The sequence below is a fragment of the Bos javanicus genome, chromosome X (assembly GCF_032452875.1).
Source record: "Bos javanicus breed banteng chromosome X, ARS-OSU_banteng_1.0, whole genome shotgun sequence".
NCBI lineage: Eukaryota > Metazoa > Chordata > Mammalia > Artiodactyla > Bovidae > Bos > Bos javanicus.
The window spans coordinates 76,004,981-76,030,757 of record NC_083897.1 but is presented as its reverse complement, the minus strand read 5'-3'; the positions used below and the strand labels follow the sequence as shown (position 1 = coordinate 76,030,757).

The 25,777-nt window shown below is 38.4% G+C and overlaps 1 protein-coding gene across 1 annotated transcript in view; it reads right to left on the bottom strand.

Annotated features, from left to right (window-relative positions):
• Window positions 1–22,575, bottom strand: part of LOC133242603 (fibronectin type III domain containing protein 3C1-like) — a 68,415-nt gene extending 45,840 nt beyond the window's left edge. The window contains exons 1-14 of the mRNA XM_061408778.1: window positions 22,463–22,575; window positions 20,334–20,453; window positions 19,952–20,027; window positions 15,809–15,885; window positions 6,981–7,275; window positions 5,558–6,390; window positions 4,994–5,122; window positions 4,514–4,656; window positions 2,750–2,809; window positions 2,253–2,391; window positions 1,685–1,738; window positions 1,457–1,578; window positions 1,198–1,372; window positions 186–272 (exon numbers count right to left, since the gene is read on the bottom strand). Of these exons, the coding sequence (XP_061264762.1) occupies window positions 186–272; window positions 1,198–1,372; window positions 1,457–1,578; window positions 1,685–1,738; window positions 2,253–2,391; window positions 2,750–2,809; window positions 4,514–4,656; window positions 4,994–5,122; window positions 5,558–6,390; window positions 6,981–7,275; window positions 15,809–15,885; window positions 19,952–20,027; window positions 20,334–20,453; window positions 22,463–22,543 (2,391 nt within the window). The 5' untranslated portion in view covers window positions 22,544–22,575. The remainder of the gene's footprint in view (window positions 1–185; window positions 273–1,197; window positions 1,373–1,456; window positions 1,579–1,684; window positions 1,739–2,252; window positions 2,392–2,749; window positions 2,810–4,513; window positions 4,657–4,993; window positions 5,123–5,557; window positions 6,391–6,980; window positions 7,276–15,808; window positions 15,886–19,951; window positions 20,028–20,333; window positions 20,454–22,462) is intronic.
• Between the last annotated feature and the right edge of the window lie 3,202 nt (window positions 22,576–25,777).

The window sequence follows — 25,777 nt, the reverse complement described above, 5'->3', positions numbered from 1 at the left end:
AAATAAATGTGATTTGAAAATGTGCAGTTTGTAAATAACACTGTAAAGCAAGTTACTTGAAAATTTCTGAGAACTAAATACAAAAAGGTTTCATTTCAACCCCAAAAGACACTCATTTTTATCTTTAGTGAAGTGTATACTTTTATATTAAAATATGATACAAGTTATACATTATAGCCACATACCCTGAATTTGTATGTAGTACTTCTCTGAAGATTTCTTATAGTGCATGAAAGATCTTCTCCATTGTATTGAGGTTTAAAACCTAACCCCTGGAAATGAAAGACAATGGATTTAGGAATGAGACAGGCCTGGGTTCAAGTTCCAACTTCAACTTATTTTCCATCTGGGTGGTTCTGAGAAAGCCCCTTAGACTCTGAAATTCAGTTTCTCTGTATAAAAAAAATAGAGATAATTTCTACTTTAAAGGGCTCCTTTTTTCAGGATGTAATGAGATAATGTTTTAATGTTTTACTACTTTGTAAAGCTGAGGGCAATTAGAGGAAGATTTTTTTCTCAATAGTTAATATTTAGAGTAAGTTTTAAAATAGAAAAACATTACTTACCCCATCCAATTTTTACTCTGTGTGCATGGATCTTTCCCTTTATATATGGTTTTTTTAGGGGATCCAGGCTTATCTGGACAGGTAGCATATTTTACTTCTCTGTAAAGGCCTATGAAGGCACTTAACATATTACTTACACAAAAAATCTAATTAGTTGTTTTATTTAAAATGTTGCTTTTTAAGTTGACTAGTCTATTCAGTATAGACTTGAATGTTTGGAATGGAATGAAACAATTTGCCCTCCACCCACATCAAAGATTCAGGGAGATGAGGAAATGGCTTGCCCTGGTGAAGTATGTAGGACAGCTGTGTGACCATGCAAGTTTGTCCAGGATAGGTGCAAAGTTGAAGAACTAATACACTTCTCTGAGTCTCTGTTCTGTTGTTACAGCTGTTGCTGCTTCTACCTTATTTGTAGGGACTTGGATACCTTAAGATCTCCCTGTATAGGCTTGCTTAACCTTGGCTCTGCACTGGTCCCATCCAGAACACTGAGACTCAGGAATCATGTACTTTGATCAAAGTAAGTTAATTAAATTAATAAAATCTTTTTTTTTTTTCAGAGTAAAATGCGTATAAAATATACCTAAGACTGAAGTTGAAGACTAAAGGATATGAAAGAAAAACTTACAAATCCTGCTTCCTCCATTTCTAGTACATAAGTAAGACTGTCATTTGGATTTGTGTTAGTTGGGGCACACCATTCTAGTGACAAATTACAGATTCCTGCTTCTTTCAGCTTAGGGGGTGAAGGTGTTGGAGGCATAATTCCTGATGTATGGAAGACTGCTATTTCACTGAAATCACTGAAAAATAAATGAAGATGGAAAAATTAGTTTCAAGTTCTTACTGAAGTATAGACTTTTAAATATTGTAGTAGTTCAACGTACCTCAAGCCGAACTTATTTTTTGCAGCTAATCTGAATGAATATTTTGTAGAAGCATTCAGTTTAAGGATCTTGTGCTGTTTCATGGTACCTATATAGCAACTTTTGAAGTCTTCACCTTTGCCCTTAATAATATACATAAAATATTAGAACATTATAAAATGTTTCAAATAAAAATTCATAATATTAATAATTTACAAATAAGTGCTTTAAAAAAGTAAAACTGCTTACCTCATCCCATTCCAAAAAGAAGCTGTTTATTTTGGAACCATTACCATTGGAACCCTAAAAATATCAGAAAGATAAAATTATGATGAGCTATTTTTACACAGACACACACACGTATATACGACTAAAGTAAATCACTGTAAAATTAATCTGTTTGCATTTTATTTTTGAAGTAATTCAGATATTAAAGTTAAAGTGTACTTTTTACAGTCTATAGGACATGCCAAATTTTATGTTTTGTTGTGCTTCCTAAATTTTATGCAAGGAAGAAAGTTAGTACTCAAAGTAAATTGAGAGGAAGACTTATTGGTAGCCACAATTACAAATGTATTTAGGTTATAGAAATTGACATTTCAACTTTCATTAGTTATTGAAATTCTGATTGACATTTATCATTTACTTGATGCTTTATATAGACAGAAAGAGAAAGATGATTATGGAGATGGAAAAGTGCTAGGGAAATAGGTCAGATGAAGCATGCAAAATTTCATATTTAACATTCAAGGCAAAGTAGAAAGAATGTTTTTAAATTAAAAAACATTTTGAGGTATTTTGGCAGTAAAATCCTTACTTTCCACTGTAAATTCAGGCTGCTCTTGGATCGGTTAATCAGTTTGGGTGCAAGTGGAGGGTCTGGTTTGAAACCTGGAGTTGTGAAGCTAACCACTTTAGACACAGTTCTGTGTGCTGAGCCTCTTACAGTTGTAATTCTAAAAATGTAATGACAATTGTTGTAAGCATTCAAATATTTATCCTAACATATGTACTAAATTGCATACTTGAGTTTCCAGATACATTTCTTAGGAGCTAATTATACAAAATTTTCCAATTGAACGAAGCTGTATCCTTGCAAATAATGGCTCCCAAACCACCCTCTTACCTGTTTTAAATGAAAGAAAGTGAACTAATGCTGGATTTGTAGGGGCTTGTTTTGAAACTTGAACGAAAGACCACTCTGTTAGCAAGTAGCAAGGCTGACTATAGGAATCATAGGTAGTGAACTGATACAGACTCAGGAGTGGGACTGGCTATATGATGGAGGGAGGTTGTATAGGATGGAGTACTTACCTTACAAAATAAGCCATGAATGGCTGTAGATCAAGTAGAGTAAATGTAAATTCATCACCGCTGTGGAGATAACCTTTGATTATAACAGATCTCACACACATTTAAAAACTAAGTAACAATCTTAATCTTATATATTCAACTGATAAAGAAGCACAATTCTCCTTTAAGTTTAGATAACTTTAACAGATTTTATAAGAATGCAAAATATGTGGTATTAATAATTCAAAATTCTTTACTTGCATGCCAAGTTAATATACCTTTAGGAAGTGGAATTTTATTTTATTGCTACAGCTTCTTCACACTGTAATAATACAGATTTGTCTTTAACTAGCTTATTTTAAATTATGTTCATATGAAAAGCCTCAAAGACACCATGCATCGTGCAATTTATTTGTTCACACAGAGCAGTCTTTTGGGGGTGGCCACCTATCTGCTACAGTGGATAAAGTGGCTGTGCTCCTATACCTACATCTTCCTGAGTAAATACTCATAAGTACTTTGGTGTACTCTACCACCTCAAGGAGCTTCCTGAGCTTCTAAACCCTGAAATAGCCTCTGAAAAGAGCTAAAAGATTGTTACTTCTAAGCAAAGACCTATGCTTCTAAGCGAAGGTCTCTCAAGGTTGTAGGGTAATAAGAGGAATAGACAAAGTATATTTTTATAAAAAACAATGACTTTTGTGGAATACATAATACCAGAAAAAGACTATTATGTAAATTCATGCAAAACTTAATTTTATACATAGCTTTTCATCACATTTTACATCTTTTCATCACTCTACTCAATATAGAAGATTGTGTATTATAATTTTTAAATTAAAATTTCTAGTTGTTAATTATAAAAGAAATAAAACTTTACATAATTACATTTAAATTTTCACTTCAAGTCTCTGAATAAAGATGATAAATTCTAGCAAATAAAATTTAAGATGTTTATGATTTTTAAAGTGCTGTAAGACAGCTCGAGATCTCTGACTTATTTCTTGCTTAGTTGTTTAGTAGGCAAAAGAACTTCTCTTTCTTTCCTGTGTAGAATTTCCTTTCCATTGTGCTTCTCTCAGCTTGTTCGTTCAGATTGCATGTCCCTATCCAGTTGAGAAGGTGTTGGAAGTGTTTGGTTATGCTCTTACTGTGTCCTCCACCGTATTCTCTCTAGTCCTGTTTCTATCTTCTAAGCACATACCTAAACTCATTCTCCTGCTATCACGTGCCGAGTGCTCAGTTGCTCAGTCATATCTGACTCTTTGCGACCCCATGGACTGTAGCCCACCAGACTCCTCTGTCCAAGGGATTTCCCAGGCGGGAAGACTGGAGTGGGTTGCCATTTCCTTCTCCTTATGCTATCATAGTTCTGCATTATAATGAGCTCCTGTAATGAAATTCCTGGGAAAGCCTTACCTCCCTTGTGTACACAAAGGCCTACCATCATGTTTCCTTAAGTGAAAAAAGAGAAGGGAGAATTAGAGGAAATCTTTATTTCCCAAGTCTAAACTTGTCATATAAGACATCTGTAAACTGAAGAGAATGGAGCAGTTGATATCTAAGGTTCCCTTCAGCTCGAAAATACCTATGATTCAGTGAATTTTGTGAATCGACCCGGCAACCTACCACCACTTATAAAACTATTTCTGTAGAAAATTACACCCAAAGCTTGAAAAAAACTGCAGAAAAATCTTTAGTACTTAGCTTAGGTATAAGCTAAGGTTTAGAGAGCATATTTGAATTGAATTATGAGAAGTGAGAGATGATTAAAAAGAGACTTACATATATACATTTATATATTTTCCATTTTTACCACTGTTAGATATTTCTAATTCAAATGTTACAGGAGATTTAGTATGATTGCATTTCTCAGAACCATGTGTCTTCCATGAAATAACAGCAGAGCTTGTCTGAATATCAGAAACCTAAAACAAATAACAAGAATTCAAGTAGGATACTTAAAAATTATAATCTGTAATTTATGGGGTAATCTTTCCCTAAACCTTGTTTGATGCTAAGTATATCATTCTTTTCATATTAGGTGCTTAAATACTGTGACTAAACAATGAGCCATTAATATTATCTTTAACAATGCCACACTGGATCTTTATGTACTTAACAGCTAAAGAAGATTATGAAATTATATCCAGGTAAAGGCTTCAAATTAAAATTGTGCTAGGGAAGAATATCAGTGAATTTTCATGTTTTACAGTGACAAAGCAAATGAAAATAAATACTTAAATATTCTCTTTAGTTACTTACTACAGGTTTCTCAATGCTGAAACAGCAAGACTTTCCATGTTCTGTTCTGCATTCTAAAAGTAGAAAAGCAACCCAAAACAAAATATTACATTGGCAAAAACAAGATAAAGGTAGATGCCCATTACCCAACTACAAATATATCATCACCAAGAGATCTACTAACACCTATTAGCATTTTACATTAAAAGTTTTAAAATAAGAAAGCAGTCTAAAACGTATGCCATTAAATAAACTCTAACAAAAGGTGAACTAAAGTCCTCAATTTAAATAAAATCTTGTGAACTTTTTAGGATGATAGAGTAGTTTTCAATGTTTTACTGGCAGATAACTAGAAAAAATTATGTGATATGTATATAAAATACCTGACATGTTTTGTATGAAGATGGTCATTTCTCCATAATTTAAAAAGGCAGCCTAATTGTGGTTTTATTAAGAATTGGGAAGTAAGGGTACAAAAAAGGCAACCAGAAATGGAAGCAGAAAATGGCACCTAGATATTTAAAATGCCCTGAGACTCCTAACATTAGGATGTCTGTTCACTGGTGACAAAACCAAAATCCTCACCTTACCTTTTTCTGCAGTATTTGATGATGGACTCTTGCTTCGTTTTCCACCTGGTTTCTGCTTGATGTCTTCACTTCCTGGGTTGATGCATTTGTTTTCATGACCAATTTCAACATGAGCACTAGCAGCGTTGGAAGTGCTGGTTGCATTGTCTGTATTGAGAGCAACATCGGTGGCAGACGTACTTGGAGCACTTTCAGAGATGGGAGGGTTGGGAGCACTGTCAGGAATGGAAGAGCTTGGAGTACTGTCAATAGGTGGTGGTGTGGGAGTGCTGTCAGAGGTGGAAGTCTTGGAGGCATAATTAGTGCTGGAAGGGCTCTGACCACTATTTTCACTGGTGGAAGGGTGCAGATCAGTGTCTGTGGTGGAAATATTAGAAGCATGGTCAGTGGAAGAATTCAAGGGAGTATTGTCAGTAAAATAAGTGCTTGAAGGGTGGTCAACAGTGTCAGTACTGGGAGTATTGTCAGCAGTGTAAATGTTCAGAGCATTGTTCACAGTGCAGGCACTCAAAGTGTCTTTGGTAGTGTAGGTGCATGGAACATTGTCTACAGTGTAAGTGCTGAAAGTATTGTCCACAGTGTAGGTGCTTGAAGTACTGTCAACAGTGCAGGTGCTTGGAGCATAGTCCACAGTGTAAGTGCTCAGAGTACCAGGAATACTGGAATAATCATTAGCTTGGTTCAAAAGCAGTGAGGTGTTGGTAATCATACAGCTATTTTTGTGTCCATCAATCTGGCTTTCTTGCATTTCTTTCTTCATATGTTCTTCCATTTTACCAGCCCTTTCGTCAAGTTGGTTATAATTTGCTGTTCCATGGGAATAGGTTTCTAAAAGAAATAACGAATACTGCTTAATAATTACAATAATTACATATCTCAAAATCTTTAAAATCTTTTTCAAACCACCAAAAGCACTCATAAACCATGCTTTACTTAAAAAAATCGACTTTGCTTTAATACAGATGTTAGGTTAATGTGTGTATTTATTATGTACTGAAATATACAGAAAGAAAAACATGAGCAAATACAGATAGTGTTTTCCTAGGGAGTAACTCTACTTCCAAATTTTAAGGTTTTTAAGATGATTATAGTGTGTCTTTTATAATACCACTGTATGCCATTAATAATGAAAACATTCTTTTATGATTTTTCAATATGATTCTATAGATCCAGTCAGTAAAATAAATATCATAAATCACATGCTATATCAAAGTACAAAAAATTTATAGAAAATTCTGTTTATGGGCATTTTTCATAAGACATAAACCAATGCCTCTTATTATCTATCATAATATATATGCATGAAATGCAATCATTTATTGAAATATGTCTTCTACTTTTAAAATTTTAATAGTTGCCCACAGCTGTTAATTTTAACAAACTAAAAAATTCTCCTATTTAAGAATATTATATACTACCATGTTGCTCATGATATATAAATGCTGCTGGGGGTGGTGGCAGTGGTGGTGGTGGTGGCAACGGTGGTGGTGGTGGCAGCAGTGGTGGTGGTGGCAGCTGCTGTGGCACAGGCTCTTGAATGTAAGGTGGCAGAAACTCCCCTTGAGATGTGGGATATATGAGTTGAGTGGCTTGTGGATACATAAAAGTTGGTGCTATGAAGTGTGGTACTTGTATAGGAGCAGACATGGTCGTGTAGTAGTCGATTGTCTGAGGCACAATGATAATTTTTCGAATCCCATTTTCTTCCACCACCTAACATGGAAAACAGAGTCATAAACATATTAGAATCCATAAAAATCAGCATTTTCCTACTATGTTTTAGATTTTTATTCTGTGCTGTAAAATCATAAAGGATCAAACACCAATAATGAAGTAAAACTATGTCAAGTGGGAGGCAAGATATTTCTTCCTTTTCTGTACATTTTTAAAAATATAACTTTTGACAATAGATAATATATTGTCATGGTTCAAAACCATAATGTATAAAAAATACATGAAGAGTTTCCCTCCTAAACCTTATTTCCCTCCAGTAGATTGCTACTGTTCTTGGTTTCTTATGAAAACTTTCAGAATTTCTTTATGCCTTGCAAGCAAATAAGAATAGAGATTCTTGCTTTTCCTCCTTTTTACATACAGATAGCATTATTTGCACATTCTGTAGTTTGTTTTTTACACATAGAAATATAACTTGAAGATCTTTCTATATCATACATAGGGCTTCCCCCCCCCTTTTTTTTTTTGCATTGCTGCTTGTTTGCTTAGTGCTCCCCATTATCTCATTAAATGGATATACTTCAACAGTCCTCCATTGACATGCTTGTGGGTTGTTTCCAGCCTTTTGTGATTACAAACAGTATTATAACAAATAATTCTTTTTTTTTAAGTTTTCTTTTTTTTTCACTTTACAATATTTTATTGGTTTTGCCATACATCAACACGAATCTGCCATGGATGTACACGTGTTCCCCATCCTGGCCCCCCCTCCCACCTCCCTCCTGATACCATCCCTCTGGGTCATCCCAGTGCACCAGCCCCAAGCATCCTGTATCCTGCATTGAACCTGGACTGGCCATTCGTTTCTTATATGATATTTATTATAGATGTTTCAATGCCATTCTCCCAAATCATCTCCCCCCCACACCGAGTCCAAAAGACCGTTCTATACATCTGTGTTTCTTTTGCTGTCTCACATACAGGGTTATCGTTACCATCTTTCTAAATTCCATATATATGCGTTAGTATACTGTATTGGTGTTTTTCTTTCTGGCTTACTTCACTCTGTATAATCGGCTCCAGTTTCACCCACCTCATTAGAATTGATTCAAATGTATTCTTTTTAATGGCTGAGTAATACTCCATTGTGTATATGTACCACAGCTTTCTTATCCATTCGTCTGCCAATGGACATCTAGGTTGCTTCCATGTCCTGGCTATTATAAACAGTGCTGCAATGAACATTGGGGTACACGTGTCTCTTTCCGTTCTGGTTTCCTCAGTGTGTATGCCCAGCAGTGGGATTGCTGGGTCATAAGACAGTTCTATTTCCAGTTTTTAAAGAAATCTCCACACTCTTCTCCATAGTTGCTGTACTAGTTTACATTCCCACCAACAGTGTAAGAGGGTTCCCTTTTCTCCACATCCTCTCTAGCATTTATTGCTTGTAGACTTTTGGATCACAGCCACTCTGACTGGCATGAAATTGTACCCCATTGTGGTTTTTTTTTGTTGTTGTTGCTAATTTTATTTTATTTCTAAACTTTACAATATTGTATTGGTTTTGCCAAACATCGAAATGAATCCACCACAGGTATACCCGTGCTCCCCATCCTGAACCCTCCTCCCTCCTCCCTCCCCATACCATCCCTCTGGGTGGTCCCAGTGCACCAGCCCCAAGCATCCAGTATCGTGCATCGAACCTGGACTGGCGACTCATTTCATACATGATATTATACATGTTTCAATGCCATTCTCCCAAATCTCCCCACCCTCTCCCTCTCCCACAGAGTCCAAAAGACTGATCTATACATCAGTGTCTCTTTTGCTGTCTCGTACACAGGGTTATTGTTACCATCTTTCTAAATTCCATATATATGCGTTAGTATACTGTATTGGTGTTTTTCTTTCTGGCTTACTTCACTCTGTATAATAGTTTCCAGTTTCATCCACCTCATTAGAATTGATTCAAATGTATTCTTTTTAATGGCTGAGTAATACTCCATTGTGTATATGTACCACAGCTTTCTTATCCATTCATCTGCTGATGGACATCTAGGTTGCTTCCATGTCCTGGCTATTATAAACAGTGCTGCGATGAACATTGGGGTACACGTGTCTCTTTCCCTTCTGGTTTCCTCAGTGTGTATGCCCAGCAGTGGGATTGCTGGGTCATAAGGCAGTTCTATTTCCAGTTTTTTAAGGAATCTCCACACTGTTCTCCATAGTGGCTGTACTAGTTTGCATTCCCACCAACAGTGTAAGAGGGTTCCCTTTTCTCCACATCCTCTCTAGCATTTATTGCTTGTAGACTTTTGGATCGCAGCCATTCTGACTGGCGTGAAATGGTACCTCATAGTGGTTTTGATTTGCATTTCTCTGATAATGAGTGATGTTGAGCATCTTTTCATGTGTTTGTTAGCCATCTGTATGTCTTCTTTGGAGAAATGTCTATTTCGTTCTTTGGCCCATTTTTTTGATTGTGTCATTTATTTTTCTGGAGTTGAGCTGTAGAAGTTGCTTGTATATTTTTGAGATGAATTCTTTGTCAGTTGCTTCATTTGCTATTATTTTCTCCCATTCTGAATCTGTCTTTTCACCTTGCTTATACTTTCTTTTGTTGTGCAGAAGCTTTTAATTTTAATTAGATTGCATTTGTTTATTTTTGCTTTTATTTCCAATATTCCGGGAGGTGGGTCATAGAGGATCCTGCTGTGATTTATGTCGGAAGGTGTTTTGCCTATGTTCTCCTCTAAGAGTTTTATAGTTTCTGGTCTTATGTTTAGATCTTTAATCCATTTTGAGTTTATTTTTGAAAATGAGTATAATACTCAAAGCAATCTATAGATTCAATGCAATCCCTATCAAGTTACCAATGGTATTTTTCACAGAGCTAGAATAAATAATTTCACAATTTGTATGGAAATACAAAAAACCTTGAATAGCCAAGAAATCTTGAGAAAGAAGAATGGAACTGAAGGAATCAACCTGCCTGACTTCAGGCTCTACTACAAAGCTACAGTCATCAAGACAGTATGGTACTGGCACAAAGACAGAAATAAAGATCAATGGAACAAAATAGAAAGCCCAGAGATAAATCCACGCACCTATGGACACCTTATCTTTGACAAAGGAGGCAAGAATATGCAATGGAGAAAGACAATCTCTTTAACAAGTGGTGCTGGGATAACTGGTCAACCACTTGTAAAAGAATGAGAATAAAGCACTTTCTAACACCATACACAAAAATAAACACAAATAATTCTTGTACATTTATTATTCCACATTTATAAAAATATGTCTTTGGATAAATTCCTCAATGTAGAACTGCTGGATGAAAGGGTACATGCATTTATATTTTTGCTAGACATTGCTTAAATAGATAATTCCATTTAAAATTAAACCATATTATATTGACTTTTGAGCTTCCCTGGTAAAGAATCTTCCTGCAATGCAGGAGACCCCCAGTTCGATTCCTGGGTAGGGAAGTTCCCCTGGAGAAGGGATAGGCTAACCACTCCAGTCAGTATTCTTGGGCTTCCCTGGTGGCTCAGATGGTAAAGAATCCACCTGCAATATGGGAAACCTGGGTTCGATCCCTGGGTTGGGAGGATCCTATGGAGGGAGGGCATGGCAACCCACTCCAGTATTCTTGCCTGGAGAATCCCCATGGACAGAGGAGCCATCAAAGCTGTAGTCCATGGGGTCTCAAAGAGTCGGACATGACTGAGTGACTAAGAACACATACACATATTGACTTTACTATGTTCTTGATCTCCACAGCCAAGCAATAGAAAAAGACATAGTCTCAATTATAAAATTTCTGAGACCATGTAATATCTTATTAATCTCTGTAGGAGTCAAAGCTCTCTGCCCATTTTAGGTACTTGATAAACATTTGAGGAAGTTTAAAAAAGTGCCCATTGTGGGCTGCCATCATAAAGTCTACAAACAATAAATGCTGGAGAGGGTGTGGAGAAAAGGGAACCCTCTTACACTGTGGGAATGAAAACTAGTACAGCCACTATGGAGAACAGTGTGGAGATTTCTTAAAAAAACTGGAAATAGAACTGCCATATGACCCAGCAATCCCACTGCTGGGCATACACACCAAGGACCAGAACTGAAAGAGACACATGTACCCCAATGTTCATTGAAGTACTGTTTACAATAGCTAGGATATGGAGGCAACTTAGATGTTCATTGGCAGACTAATGGATAAGCAAGTTGTGGTACACATACACAATGGACTATTACTCAGCTGTAAAAAAGAATGCATTTGGGTCAGTTCTAATAAGGTGGATGAAACTGGAGCCTATTATACAGAGTGAAATAAGTCAGAAAGAAAAACACCAATACATTATATTAATGCATATATGTGGAATTGAGACAGATGGCAATGACGACCCTATATGCAAGACAGCAAAAGAGACATAGATGTAAAGAACAGACTTTTGGACTCTGTGGGAAAAGGCGAAGGTGGGATGATATGAGAGAATGGAATTGAAAGGTATATTACCATATGTAAAATAGATGACCAGTGCAAATTCAATGCATGAAGCAGGGCACACAAAGCTGGTGCTCTGGGAAAACCCAGAGGAATGGGGTGGGGAGGGAGGTGGGAGGGCAGTTCAGGATGGTGGGACACATGACATGTACACCCATGGTTGATTCATGTCAATGTATGGCAAAACTCACCACAATATTGTAAGGTAATTGGCCTCCATATAAAATAAATAAATGAATTTTTAAAAAAGTGCCCATTGTAGTCTGACAACTGACAATGAAATACTACTGAACTAAAAATACTAAGTAATTTTAGGGAATAGTGCCCACACACTGTCAGAAGCCTTTACAATAGCAATTGTAGTAGATAATTAAGACTGGTTAAAATGTATAGAAACAAACAAGAGCAATGAAGTATTAATGAATATGAAGAGATACAAATTCATTAGACTAATAAGGCATTATTTACAAGACAGTCTAGAGAGCGTTCATGGTCAGGAGTGGTGGCTGAGAGGAGCTACCACACGTCCAGGGTCAGGAGTGGCAGCTGAGAGGAGCTACCCCATGTCCAGGGTCGGGAGCAGCGGCCGTGAGGAGATATCCAACGTCCAAGGTAAGGAGCAGCGGTTGCGCTTTGCTAGAGCAGCTGTGAAGAGATACCCCATGTCCATGGTAAGAGAAACCCAAGTAAGACAGTAGGCTCTGAGAGAGGGCATCAGAGGGCAGATAGACTGAAACCACAATCACAGACAACTAGCCAATATAATCACATGGACCACAGCCTTGTCTAATTCAATGAAACTAAGCCATGCTGTGTGGAGACACCCAAGATAGATGGGTCATGGTGGAGAGGTCTGACAGAATGTGGTCCACCAGAGAAGGGAATGGAAAACCACTTCAGTATCCTTGCCTTGAGAATTCCATAAACAGTACGAAAAGGCAAAAAGATAGGGCACTGAAAGATGAACTCCCCAGGTCTGTAGGTGCCCAGTATGCTACTGGAGATCAGTGGAGAAATAACTCCAGAAAGAAGGAAGGGATGGAGCCAAAGCAAAAACCACACCCAGCTGTGGATGTGACTGGTGATAGAAATAAGGTCCGATGCTTACAGCATATTGCATAGGAACACTGAATGTTAGGTCCATGAATCAAGGTGAACTGGCAGTGGTCAAACAGGAGATGGCAAGAATGAACATTGACGTCCTAGGAATCAGCAAACTAAGATGGACTGGAATGGGTGAATTTAACTCAGATGACCATTATATCTACTACTGTGGGCAAGAACCCTTTAGAAGAAATGGAGTAGCCATCATAGTCAACAAAAGAGTCTGAAATGCAGTACTTGGATGCAATCTCAAAAACGACAGAATGATCTCTATTTGTTTCCAAGGCAAACCATTCAATATCACGGTAATCCAAGTCTATGCTCTGACCAGTAACGCTGAAGAAGCTGAAGTTAAACGGTTCTGTGAAGACCTACAAGACCTTTTAGAACTAACACCCCCAAAAGATGTCCTTTTCATTATAGGGGACTGGAATGCAAAAGTAGGAAGTCAAGAAACACCTGGAGTAACAGGGAAATTTGGCTTTGGAGTACAGAATGAAGCAGGGCAAAAGCGAATAGAGTTCTACCAAGAGAATGCACTGGTCATAGCAAACACCCTCTTCCAACAACACAAGAGAAGACTACACATGGACATCACCAGAGGGCCAACACCGAAATCAGATTGATTATATTCTTTGCAGCCAAATATGGAGATGCTCTATACAGTCAGCAAAAACAAGACTGGGAACTGACTGTGGCTCAGATCATGAACTCCTTATTGCCAACTTCAGACATAAATTGAAGAAAGTGGGGAAAACCACTACATCATTCAGGTATGACCTAAATTAAATCCCTTTTGATTATACAGTGGAAGTGAGAAATAGATTTAAGGGACTAGATCTGATAGACAGAATGCCTGATGAACTTTGGACAGAGGTTGGTGACATTGTATAGGAGAAAGGGATCAAGACCATCCCCAAGAAGAAGAAATGCAAAAAAGCAAAATGGCTATCTGAGGAGGCCTTACAAGTAGCTGTGAAAAGAAGAAAAGTGAAAAGCAAAGGAAAAAAGGAAAGCTATACCCATTTGAATGCAGAGTTCCAAAGAATAGCAAGGAGAGATAAGAAAGCCTTCCTCAGTGACGAGTGCAAAGAAATAGAACGGGAAAGACTAGAGATCACTTCAAGAAAATTAGAGATATCAAAGGAAAATTTCATGCAAAGATGGCCTCAATAAAGGACAGAAATTGTATGGACCTAACAGAAGCAGAAGATATTGAGAAGAGATGGCAAGAATACACAGAAGAACTGTACAAGAAAGATCTTCATGACCCAGATAATCACGATGGTGTGATCACTCACCTAGAGCCAGGCATCCTGGAATATCAAGTCAAGTGGGCCTTAGGAAGCATCACTATGAACAAAGCTAGCGGAGGTGATGGAATTCCAGTTGAGCTATTTAAAATCTTAAAAGATGATGCTGTGAAAGTTCTGCACTCAAAATGACAGCAAATTTGGAAAACTCAGCAGTGGCCACAGGACTGGAAAAGGTCAGTTTTCATTCCAATCCCAAAGAAAGACAATGCCAAAGAATGCTCAAACTACCACACAATTGCATTCATCTCACACGCTAGCAAAGTAATGCTCAAAATTCTCCAAGCCAGGCTTCAGCAATACGTGAACCGTGAACTTGCAGATGTCCAAGCTGGTTTTAGAAAAGGCAGAGGAACCAGAGATCAAATTGCCAACATCTGCTGGATCATTGAAAAAGCAAGAGAGTTCCAGAGAAACATCTATTTCTGCTTTATTGACTATGCCAAAGCCTTTGACTGTGTGGATCACAATAACCTGTGGAAAATTCTGAAAGAGGTGGGAATACCAGACCACCTGACCTGCCTCTTGAGAAACCTGTATCAGGTCAGGAAGCAACATTTAGAACTGGACATGGAACAACAGACTGGTTCCAAATAGGAAAAGGAGTATGTCAAGGCTGTATATTGTCACCGTGCTTATTTAACTTCTATGCAGAGAAATGCTGGTCTGGATGAAGCACAAGCTGGAATCAAGATTACTGGGAGAAATATCAATAACCTCAGGTATGCAGATGACACCACCCCTATGGCAGAAAGTGAAGAGGAACTAAAGAGCCTCTTGATAAAAGTGAAAGAGGAGAGTGAAAAAGTTGGCTTAAAGCTCAACATTCAGAAAACGAAGATCATGGCATCTGGTCCCATCACTTCATGGCAAATAGATGGGGAGACAGTGGAAACAGTGGCCGAATTTATTTTGGGGGGGCTCCAAAATCACTGCAGATGGTGATTGCATCCATAAAAGGTTATGATCAACCTAAACAACATATTAAAAAGCAGAGACATTTCTTTACCAACAAATGTCCATCTAGTCAAGGCTATGGTACTTCCAGTGGTCATGTATGGATGTGAGAGTTGGACTAAAATGAAAGCTTAATGCAGAAGAATTGATACTTTTGAACTGTGGTGTTGGGTAAGACTCTTGAGAGTCCCTTGGACTGCAAGGAGGTCCAACCTGTCCATCCTAAAAGAGATAAATCCCTGGTGTTCATTGGAAGGACTGATGTTGAAGCTGAAACTCCAATACTTTGGCCACCTGATGCGAAGAGCTGACTCATTGGAAAAGACCCTGATGCTGGGAAAGATTGAGGGCTGGAGTAGAAGGGGGACGACAGAGAATGAGATGGTTGGATGGCATCTCAGACTCACAGGACATGAGTTTGGGTAAACTCCAGGAGTTGGTGATGGATAGGGAGGCCTGGAGTGCGGTGGTTCATGGGGTCACAGAGAGTTGGACATGACTGAGTGACTGAACTGAACTGAACTAGGTAGGTTTGGTTAAACATCACTGCAATTGCTTTTTAGCATTCGTGATAACAATAAAGTGAATAAATAAATGGTATTCTAGAAGTTCTCTTATCATACAGTAATGTAAAAAGAACTGTTAAATGGTGGCTTAGTGCTAAATACCAAAGAAAGCTACAGTAGTATACCTGAGACATGTAACCAGGAGGAAGATATATTGGTGGCAAAGTACCACTTGGCGACATCAAAGGTACATCAGCAGGTCCTAAAAGATAATTATTGTTAATAAAATTTTAAATAAGTTTAAAAAAATCCATTTAACTTTGCACAGTGAAAACTAGTTCCAAGTGTTAACAAGTCAGACATTTTGAAACTGTGTCTTGTTTACTTACATAGGAGACTAGGTAGGAATGCAGATAAATCAATAAAAATTCATCACAAATGATGAAATATAACCAAGGCACATAACGGGGATTGGGTGAAATTTATATCATAAAAATTTTGGCCAAATACACAGCTAGTGTATTTACTTCCAGTATAATTGTTTTTTCACTTTGCAGGTGGCGCTAGTGGTAAAGAATCTGCCTTCCAATGTAGGAGACATGGGAGACACGGGTTTGATCCCTGGGTTGGGAAGATCCCATGGAGGAGGGCATGGCAATCCACTCCAGTATTCTTGCCTGGAGAAACCCATGGACAGAAGAGCCTGGTGGACTACAGTCCATAGGGTAGCAAAGAGTTGGACATGACTGAAGGGACTTAGCACAAACACATAGTTGTCTTTTACTTACCCATTTTACTCACCTATCATAGTTGTATGTTGAATAATAGAAGTTTTATTCTGTATCATAAAATATATTTTATAGTGATATTATATAAAAAACTTAAATCAATTTTCACATGAAGGCTTTTAACTAAATTAGCAAAGTGAAATAATTTGGGAGGAACAACATAACATAAAGGACCCAATGCTACACAGTTCAGTTCAGTTCAGTCACTCAGTCGTGTCCAACTCTTTGCGACCCCATAATTGCAGCACGCCAGGCCTCCTTGTCCATCACCAACTCCCGGAGTTCACTCAGACTCACGTCTATCGAGTCAGTGATGCCATCCAGCCATCTCATCTTCTGTCGTCCCCTTTTCCTCCTGCCCCCAATCCCTCCCAGCATCAGAGTCTTTTCCAATGAGTCAACTCTTTGCATGAGGTGGCCAAAGTATTGGAGTTTCAGCTTTAGCATCATTCCTTCCAAAGAAATCCCAGGGCTGATCTCCTTCAGAATGGACTGGTTGGATCTCCTTGCAGTCCAAGGGACTCTCAAGAGTCTTCTCCAACACCACAGTTCAAAAGCATCAATTCTTCGGTGCTCAGCCTTCTTCACAGTCCAACTCTCACATCCATACATGACCACTGGGAAAACCATAGCCTTGACTATGATTGGCAAAGTAATGTCTCTGCTTTTCAATATGCTATCTAGGTTGGTCATAACTTTTCTTCCAAGGAGTAAGCGTCTTTTAATTTCATGGCTGCAGCCACCATCTGCAGTGATTTCAGAGCCCCCAAAATAAAGTCTGACACTGTTTCCACTGTTTCCCCATCTATTTCCCATGAAGTGATGGGACCAGATGCCATGATCTTCGTTTTATGAATGTTGAGCTTTAAGCCAACTTTTTCACTCTCCTCTTTCACTTTCGTCAAGAGGCTTTTTAGTTCCTCTTCACTTTCTGCCATAAGGGTCGTGTCATCTGCATATCTGAGGTTATTGATATTTCTCCCAGCAATCTTGATTCCAGCTTGTGCTTCTTCCAGCCCAGTGTTTCCTCATGATGTACTGTGATGCCTTATATTTATACCAGGTATTCTCACTATCTTAAAGACACATTGCATAGGAAATAAAAATACAACATAGAATAGAGGCATTTATATGTCATCATTCTTTTGTTTATCTGAAATTATTATAATTAGTGCTTAGTTGTAAAAATATATGTGGCTTTCAAGGCTTAGAATGGTAATTTGCTGTTAATAAGGGGGAAAATAATAAAGATGAGTTTATGGTAAACTGTATATAGCAGCCATACGGAACCCAATGCTAAATGATATTTCTAAGCATTTTGAGACATAGCTCAAAATCACCTTTAGATGCAAAATAATTGGCATAAAAAGAGAAACAATCACTGCACTTTGAAATACTTAATAGTAAATCTTTAAAAAAAATTTTAATCATTTATTTATTTATTTTAGTTGTTCTGGGTCTTTGTTGCTATGCAGGCTTTTCTCTAGTTGTAATAAGCAAGGTCTACTCTCTAATTGAGGTGTGTGGGCTTCTCATTGTGGTTGCTTCTCTTGAGCACAAGGTCTAGGGTGTGCAGACTTCAGTAGTTGCAGCACACGAGCTCTAGATCACAGGTTCAGTAGTTGTGGTGCATGGGCTTAGTTGCCCTGTGGCATGTAGGATCCTCTGGGGCCAGGGATCGAACCTGTCTCCTGCATTGGAAGGCGGACTCATTACCACTGAGCCACCAGGGAAGCCCCAGTAATAAATCTTAAATGAAGTAAATATTTATTAACTTTGTACTACTACTGAAATAATTCTGTATGCTGCACATTTGCTATATACACATGTATATAGATATCAAACTTTTAATAGTTATATATAAATAATTTCCTCCTTCTTATACATTTTTCTATCTTAAATGTTTAGTGTAGTGCTGGAATGGGCTTCCTAGGTGGCTCAGCGGTGAAGAATCTGCCTGCAATGCAGGAATCGCAGAAGCAGGTTCGATCCCTGGTTAGGGAAGATCCCCTGGAAGAGGGTATGGCAACCCACTCCAGTACTCTTGCCTGGAGAATCTCATGGACATAGGAGCCTAGTGGGCTACAATCCATAAAGTCATAAAGAGTTGGACATGACTGAAGCAACTTAGCTTAGTGGTGGAATAGGCTAGGCATTAATGAAATACTTGTTGAATGTATGAATGAATGAGTTGTCTGAAGCACTCACCAGTCTCCTATCAGAGGATAGTCTAAAACTATCAGTGGTTGTTCAGTTCAGTTCAGTCCCTCAGTCATGTCCGACTCTTTGTGACCCCATGAATCACAGCACACCAGGCCTCCTTGTCCATCACCAACTCCCAGAGGTCACTCAGACTCACATCCATCAAGTCGGTGATGCCATCCAGCCATCTCATCCTCTGTCGTCCCCTTCCCCTCCTGTCCCAAATCCCTCTCAGCATCAGTGTCTTTTCCAATGAGTCAACTGTTCGCATGAGGTGGCCAAAGTATTGGAGTTTCAGCTTCAGCATCAGTCCTTCCAATGAACACCCAGGACTGATTTCCTTTAGAATGGACTGGTTGGATCTCCTTGCAGTCCAAGGGACTCTCGAGTCTTCTCCAACACCACAGTTCCAAAGCATCAATTCTTCGGCACTCAGCTTTCTTCACAGTCCAACTCTCACATCCATACATGACCACTGGAAAAACCATAGCCTTGACTAGACGGACCTTTGTTGGCAAAGTAATGTCTCTGCTTTTCAGTATGCTATCTAGGTTGCTCGTAACTTTCCTTCCAAGGAGTAAGCGTCTTTTAATTTCATGGCTGCAATCACCATCTGCAGTGATTTTGGAGCCCCCCAAAATAAAGTCTGACACTGTTTCCACTTTCCCCATCTATTTCCCATGAAGTGATGAGACCAGATACCATGATCTTCGTTATATGAATGTTGAGCTTTAAGCCAACTTTTTCACTCTCCTCTTTCCCTTTCATCAAGAGGCTTTTTAGTTCCTCTTCACTTTCTGCCATAAGGGTGGTGTCATCTGCATATCTGAGGTTATTGATATTTCTCCTGGAAATCTTGATTCCAACTTGTGACAATAGTATGCAGCCTTGACATACTCCTTTTCCTATTTGGAACCAGTCTGTTGTTCCATGTCCAGTTCTGAGTGTTGCTTCCTGACCTGCATACAGGCTTCTCAAGAGGCAGGTCAGGGGGTCTGGTATTCCCATCTCTTTCAGAATTTTCCACAGTTTATTGTGGTTCACACAGTCAAAGGCTTTGAGTAGTTCCAAAATCTGGACTTTTTCAAATGTAATTCTTCAATTAATTGTTAATTTTTATAAGTACTTTACATGAAGGTCTGTAGTAACACTAGAAAGATGAGTCCTGGTTGCTCTGTTGATATTATGCTCCTATGAGGAGTATATAAACTTAAGAGCACTCAATATGGCTCAAACAAGAAAGGATATTAGGGGATTAGATTACTAGTAAAATCACCTTACACTAATATTTAAATTCACCTCTATTTGATATCAAACAACATACATACTTTTACTGACCTTGAATATTTTGAATGCTCCCATCGTTGGACTTGATGGTGAGGATCTCCCCAGGGTTAACGTGCACCAGTATAATCTAGAAATAAATCATTCTTTAATGGCATATTTTCTATTAATCTATGAAAAAATCATCATTATCTTTTTGAAAAAAAATATTCAAAATCACTAATTGGGGTCTCAAAATTCTCAAGGAGTAGAGTACAACTAGGCACTAAGTAAGAGCAGGTCCTCCCTCACCCAAGTAAAACTTAATATAATAGGATCATAGGAAATAGGTTTATTGAGATGGAGGACGCAAATTCCATCCCTCAAAAAAAAAAAATTCTGCAAAAATATAAAAAACAGAAAACTAAACTTATCTGAAGGAAAAATTCAGACATACTTGTTGTACCCAGTACTGAGGATAAGAAGGCCATCTGGTATATCTCTTGGGATGAGTCATCATTTGTGAATAATTAGTAGTACACGGTGTTCCAACAGTGGTATCCAGATAACTCTCCATCTAGTAAAAAGTAATTTTAATTTTAATAAGGTCATTTTTATACTGGCTGCTTTTGACATGTCAAAGTGATAAGCTAGAAGTACAATATTTGCTCATTTTTTTAAGCTCTGAAGAAAAACAGAGACCTTTTCACATTCAGTTCAGTTCAGTTCATTTCAGTCACTCAGTCGCGTCCGACTCTCTGCAACCCCTCTGGACTGCAGCATGCCAGGCCTCCCTGTCCATCACCAACTCCCAGAGTTTACTCAAACTCATGTTCATCGGGTCAGTGATCCAACCATCTTATCCTCTGTCATCCCCCTCTCCTCCCACCTTTAATCTTTCCCGCATCAGGGTCTTTTCCAGTGAGTCAGTTCTTCCAATCACGTGGCCAAAGTCAGGTGGTCTGGTATTCCCATCTCTTTCAGAATTTTCCACTGTTTATTGTGATCCCCACAAAGGCTTTGGCATAGTCAATAAAGTGGAAATAGATGTTTTTCAGGAGCTGTCTTGCTTTTTTGATCCAGCGGATGTTGGCAATTTGATCTCTGGTTCCTCTGCCTTTTCTAAAACCAACTTGAACATCTGAAAGTTCACCGTTCACAGTATTTCTGAAGCCTGGCTTGGAGAATTTTGAGCATTAATTTGCTAGTGTGTGAGATGAGTGAATTTGTGTGGTAGTTTGAGCATACTTTGGCATTGCCTTTCTTTGGGATTGGAATGAAAACTGACCTTTTCCAGTCCTGTGGCCACTGCTGAGTTTTCCAAATTTGCTGACATATTGAGTCAGCACTTTCATAGCATCATCTTTTAGGATTTGAAATAGCTCAACTAGAATTCCATCACCTCCACTAGCTTTGTTCATAGTGATGCTTCCTAAGGCCCACTTGACTTCACATTCCAGGATACCTGCCTCTAGGTGAGTGATCACAGCATCGTGATTATCTGGGTCATGAAGATCTTTCTTGTACAGTTCTTCTGTGTATTCTTGCCATCTCTTCTCAATATCTTCTGCTTCTGTTAGGTCTCTACCATTTCTGTCCTTTATTGAGCCCATCTTTGCATGAAATGTTCCCTTGTTATCTCTAAGTTTCTTGAAGAGATCTCTAGTCTTTCCCATTCTATTGTTTTCCTTTATTTCTTTGCACTGGTCACCAAATAAGGCTTTCTTATCTCCCCTTGCTATTCTTTGGAACTCTGCATTCAAATGGGTATAGCTTTCCTTTCCTCCTTTGCTTTTCACTTCTCTTCTTTTCACAGCTATTTGTAAGGCCTCCTCAGATAGCCATTTTGCTTTTTGCATTTCTTCTTCTTGGGGATGGTCTTGATCCCTGTCTCCTGTACAGTGTCACGAACCTCTGTCCATAGTTCATCAGGCACTCTATCAGACCTAGTCCTGTAAATCTATTTCTTACTTCACTGTATAATCAAAAGGGATTTGATTTAGGTCATACCTGAATGGTGTAGTGGTTTTCCCTACTGTCTTAAATTTAAATCTGAAATTATATTACATATGTAGATGACTTTTCTTCAGTAGATTATCTTAAATGGGTGAATCCTAAATCTGAATCACACCCTCTTTCTTTCTGGAGACCAAGTCTGTGGGTAGATGTCACTGTTGCTCAAAATGATACTTTTAAATATTAGCAAGTTGAACTTACAGCTATGAATGACTATGAAGGAAGTTGAATCTGCTTTAGAGTCATATTTAAAATCATTCAACAGAACAAGCTCTGGGTCGTATAACTTTAAGACACATTGCCAGGACTTCTGAGCCTACCAATAAAGGCTACAAAAGAATCTAAATCCACACAAAAGGAGGTAATGTGGGACCTAAGGTAGTGTTAAATATCACTCAAGCAATGTTAAGAAGAAGATAAGTAGATGTTGATAAAAAGACTAAAAACTTGCAAAGTAAGTGACCAGTCATTAAAAGTGACACAGTTTTTCTAAATAAAAGCTAATACTGAATTCAATAAAAATTTGAACAGTTTTAATGAAAAAAAAAAAAAAAGCAAAACTACCCTTACCTGATGTATAGGATCTCCGTTGATCAGTGGAGTTAAAAGAGGCATTTCAGTAAGAGTAGATGCAAGCCCATGTTCAGTCATGTCTAAAAAGTTTGGCTTTCACAAAAAGTGATGTTTCTAAAAAGGGAGCGAAAACTTAGATTAATCAAATTAAATCACAGTGATTTTAAATGACAAAACCTGATAAAATATTCCTAGGAAAATCCATCATATAATTTTTCTCTCCAGAAATGTTTACTTAACTGAAATTGTTTTATGGCAACATTTCAAAATAATTATTTGTTTTCATAAATGAAAGAATAGAATGTTAAGAGTAGAGCTTTGAGTGTTCACTCTTCACTCATTAAATAAAGATAGCTGCATTTTACAGTGTGAAGAATGATTTAAACAAGTTATTGGTCATTTGATTCACTCAAATCAAGTTCAGTTAATTTCCAATCTATGATAACTGCCAAATAAGACTTCATATTGCTTAGAAGGCTTTAAAAATTAACTAGATACCTTTTAAAATGATAGGACCATAGATATTTATCTTAACTGTTTCAGATACTAAAATCAAGTATCTTAAACATGGCTCAAAGCTTTAAATCCAAACCTTTAAACTTAGAATACTTTCCAGGTTCAAATACTTCATGTGTAGATGGAACCAAGTGATAAAATATGGTGTAGCAGTCCAGATCCTTGGGTCCATATACACCTGGACAAAAATCAGAAAGAAAAATATGATGTTTTTGAAGGTGGAGAAAGAGGATACTCAAGAAGAAACCTCTTGGAGCTAGGCAAGTTCTCCAAATGAAGTGTATTGCTGTGGTTCTACATCTCCGTGGTAACTACTGATGCAAAAGAATTTTCACTATGTCATAATTCTAGTCACTGCTTACATCATTTCCTTACCAAGTTTTTCTTTCTTCTTCTTCTTTTTTTTTTTTTAATACAGTCTTTGGAGACGTTTTGCTTGTGAATATAGCTTTCCAAAAATGAAAGATTTAAAGAAGTATGGAATGCATCTAGCAGGAAAATGCATATATTCTCTTAGCTTAGGATTATAAGAAATAGTTACAAACTTAAAGTTTTAAATACTACTCAACTGTGAAAAGCCACTTAGACTGAACTGAACTGATGGAGATAAATGGCTTGGTAATGAATCAGGAAGAAAGAGGGAGGACGAGATAACCGCCCTCCCCACTGGAAATCAGGCGGTCCCAATTACAGAACCAGAATGGGACTACAACACAGCTAAAGGAAGATGGGATCAGAGTCATTTTGTCAGATGTATTCTTGAAGGACTCAGGCAGGCACGTGCTAAGCCTTTCAGTTCAGTTCAGTCGCTCAGTCGTGTCTGACTCTTTGCGACCCCATGAATTGCAGCACGCCAGGCCTCCCTGTCCATCACCAACTCCCGGATGTCACACAAACTCATGTCCATCGAGTCAGTGATGCCATCCAGACATCTCATCCTCTGTCGTCCCCTTCTCCTCCCGCCCCCAATCCCTCCCAGCATCAGAGTCTTTTCCAATGAGTCAACTCTTCACATGAGGTGACCAAAGTATTGGAGTTTCAGCTTTAGCCTCAGTCTTTCCAATGAACACCCAGGACTGATTTCCTTTAGAATGCACTGGTTGGATCTCCTTGCAGTCCAAGGGACTCTCAAGAGTCTTCTCCAACACCACAGTTCAAAAGCATCAATTCTTCGGTGCTCAGCTTTCTTCACAGTCCAACTCTCACATCCATACATGACCACTGGAAAAACCATAGCCTTGATTAGACGGACCTTTGTTGGCAAAGTAATGTCTCTGTTTTTGAATATGCTGTTTAGGTTGGTCATAACTTTCCTTCCAAGGAGTAAGCATCTTTTAATTTTATCGCTGCAATCACCATCTACAGGAATTTTGGAGCCCAGAAAAATAAAGTCTGACACTGTTTCCACTGTTTCCCCATCTATTTCCCATGAAGTGATGGGACCAGATGCCATGATCTTCGTTTTCTGAATGTTGAACTTTAAGCCAACTTTTCCACTCTCCACTTTCACTTTCATCAAGAGGCTTTTTAGTTCCTCTTCACTTTCTGCCATAAGGGTGGTGTCGTCTGCATACCTGAGGTTATTGATATTTCTCCCAGCAATCTTGATTCCAGCTTGTGCTTCTTCCAGCCCAGCGTTTCTCCTGATGTACTCTGCATATAAGTTAAATAAACAGGGTGACAATATACAGCCTTGACGTACTCCTTTTCCTATTTGGAACCCGTCTGTTGTTCCATGTCCAGTTCTAACTGTTGCTTCCCAACCTGCGTATAGGTTTCTCAAGAGGCAGATCAGGGGGTCTGGTACTTCCATCTCTTTCAGATTTTTCCACAGTTTATTGTGATCCACACAGTCAAAGGCTTTGGTATAGTCAATGAAGCAGAAATAGATGTTTTTTCTGGAACTCTCTTGCTTTTTTGATGATCCAGCAGATGTTGGCAATTTGATCTCTGGTTCCTCTGCCTTTTCTAAAACCAGCTTGAACATCAGGAAGTTCACGGTTCCCATATTGTTGAAGCCTGGCTTGGAGAATTTTGAGCATTACTTTACTAGCGTGTGAGATGAGTGCAACTGTGTGGTAGTTTGAGCTTTCTTTGGCATTGCCTTTCTTTGGGATTGGAATGAAAACTGACCTTTTCCACTCCTGTGGCCACTGCTGTCTTTCCCAAATTGCTGTCCTATTGAGTGCAGCACTTTCACAGCATCATCTTTCAGGATTTGAAATAGCTGAACTGGAATTCCATCACCTTCAGTAGCTTTGTTTGTAGTGATGCTTTCTAAGGCCCACTTGACTTCACATTCCACTATGGCAAATTGACAAACATAGAACAGGAGGAAAAGGAAGCTCCTGGTAATTCCTAGATAGACTGAGAGAAGCCCTTCTCAGATTCCCTGAAATTGATTCCAAAAGTGAAGAGGAAAAAGAGATCTTAAAAGATAGATTTCTCACTTAGTCCGCTCCAGATATCCACCGTAAGCTCTTAAAACAGGCGTATGGACCAAATCAGTCTTTAGATACTCCGTTACAACTGGCTCAGACAATATATTATGGTAGGGAATATAAGAAAAAGAAAAAAAGACAAAGAAACAGGTAGAAGCCTTCACAATGGCTGTGAAAACCTTTCTTAAACAGCCTGAAAAAAAAGCCCAGTGGGACCCAGGTAAGAAGAGATGGGCTTGCTATTACTGTAGAAAGGAGGGACACCTCAAGCGGGATTGCCCTCAGGCATCCAAGCCGCCCCCGGCTCCATGTCCCGTCTGTAAAGGACCACACTAGAAGAGACTGCCCCCAGAGG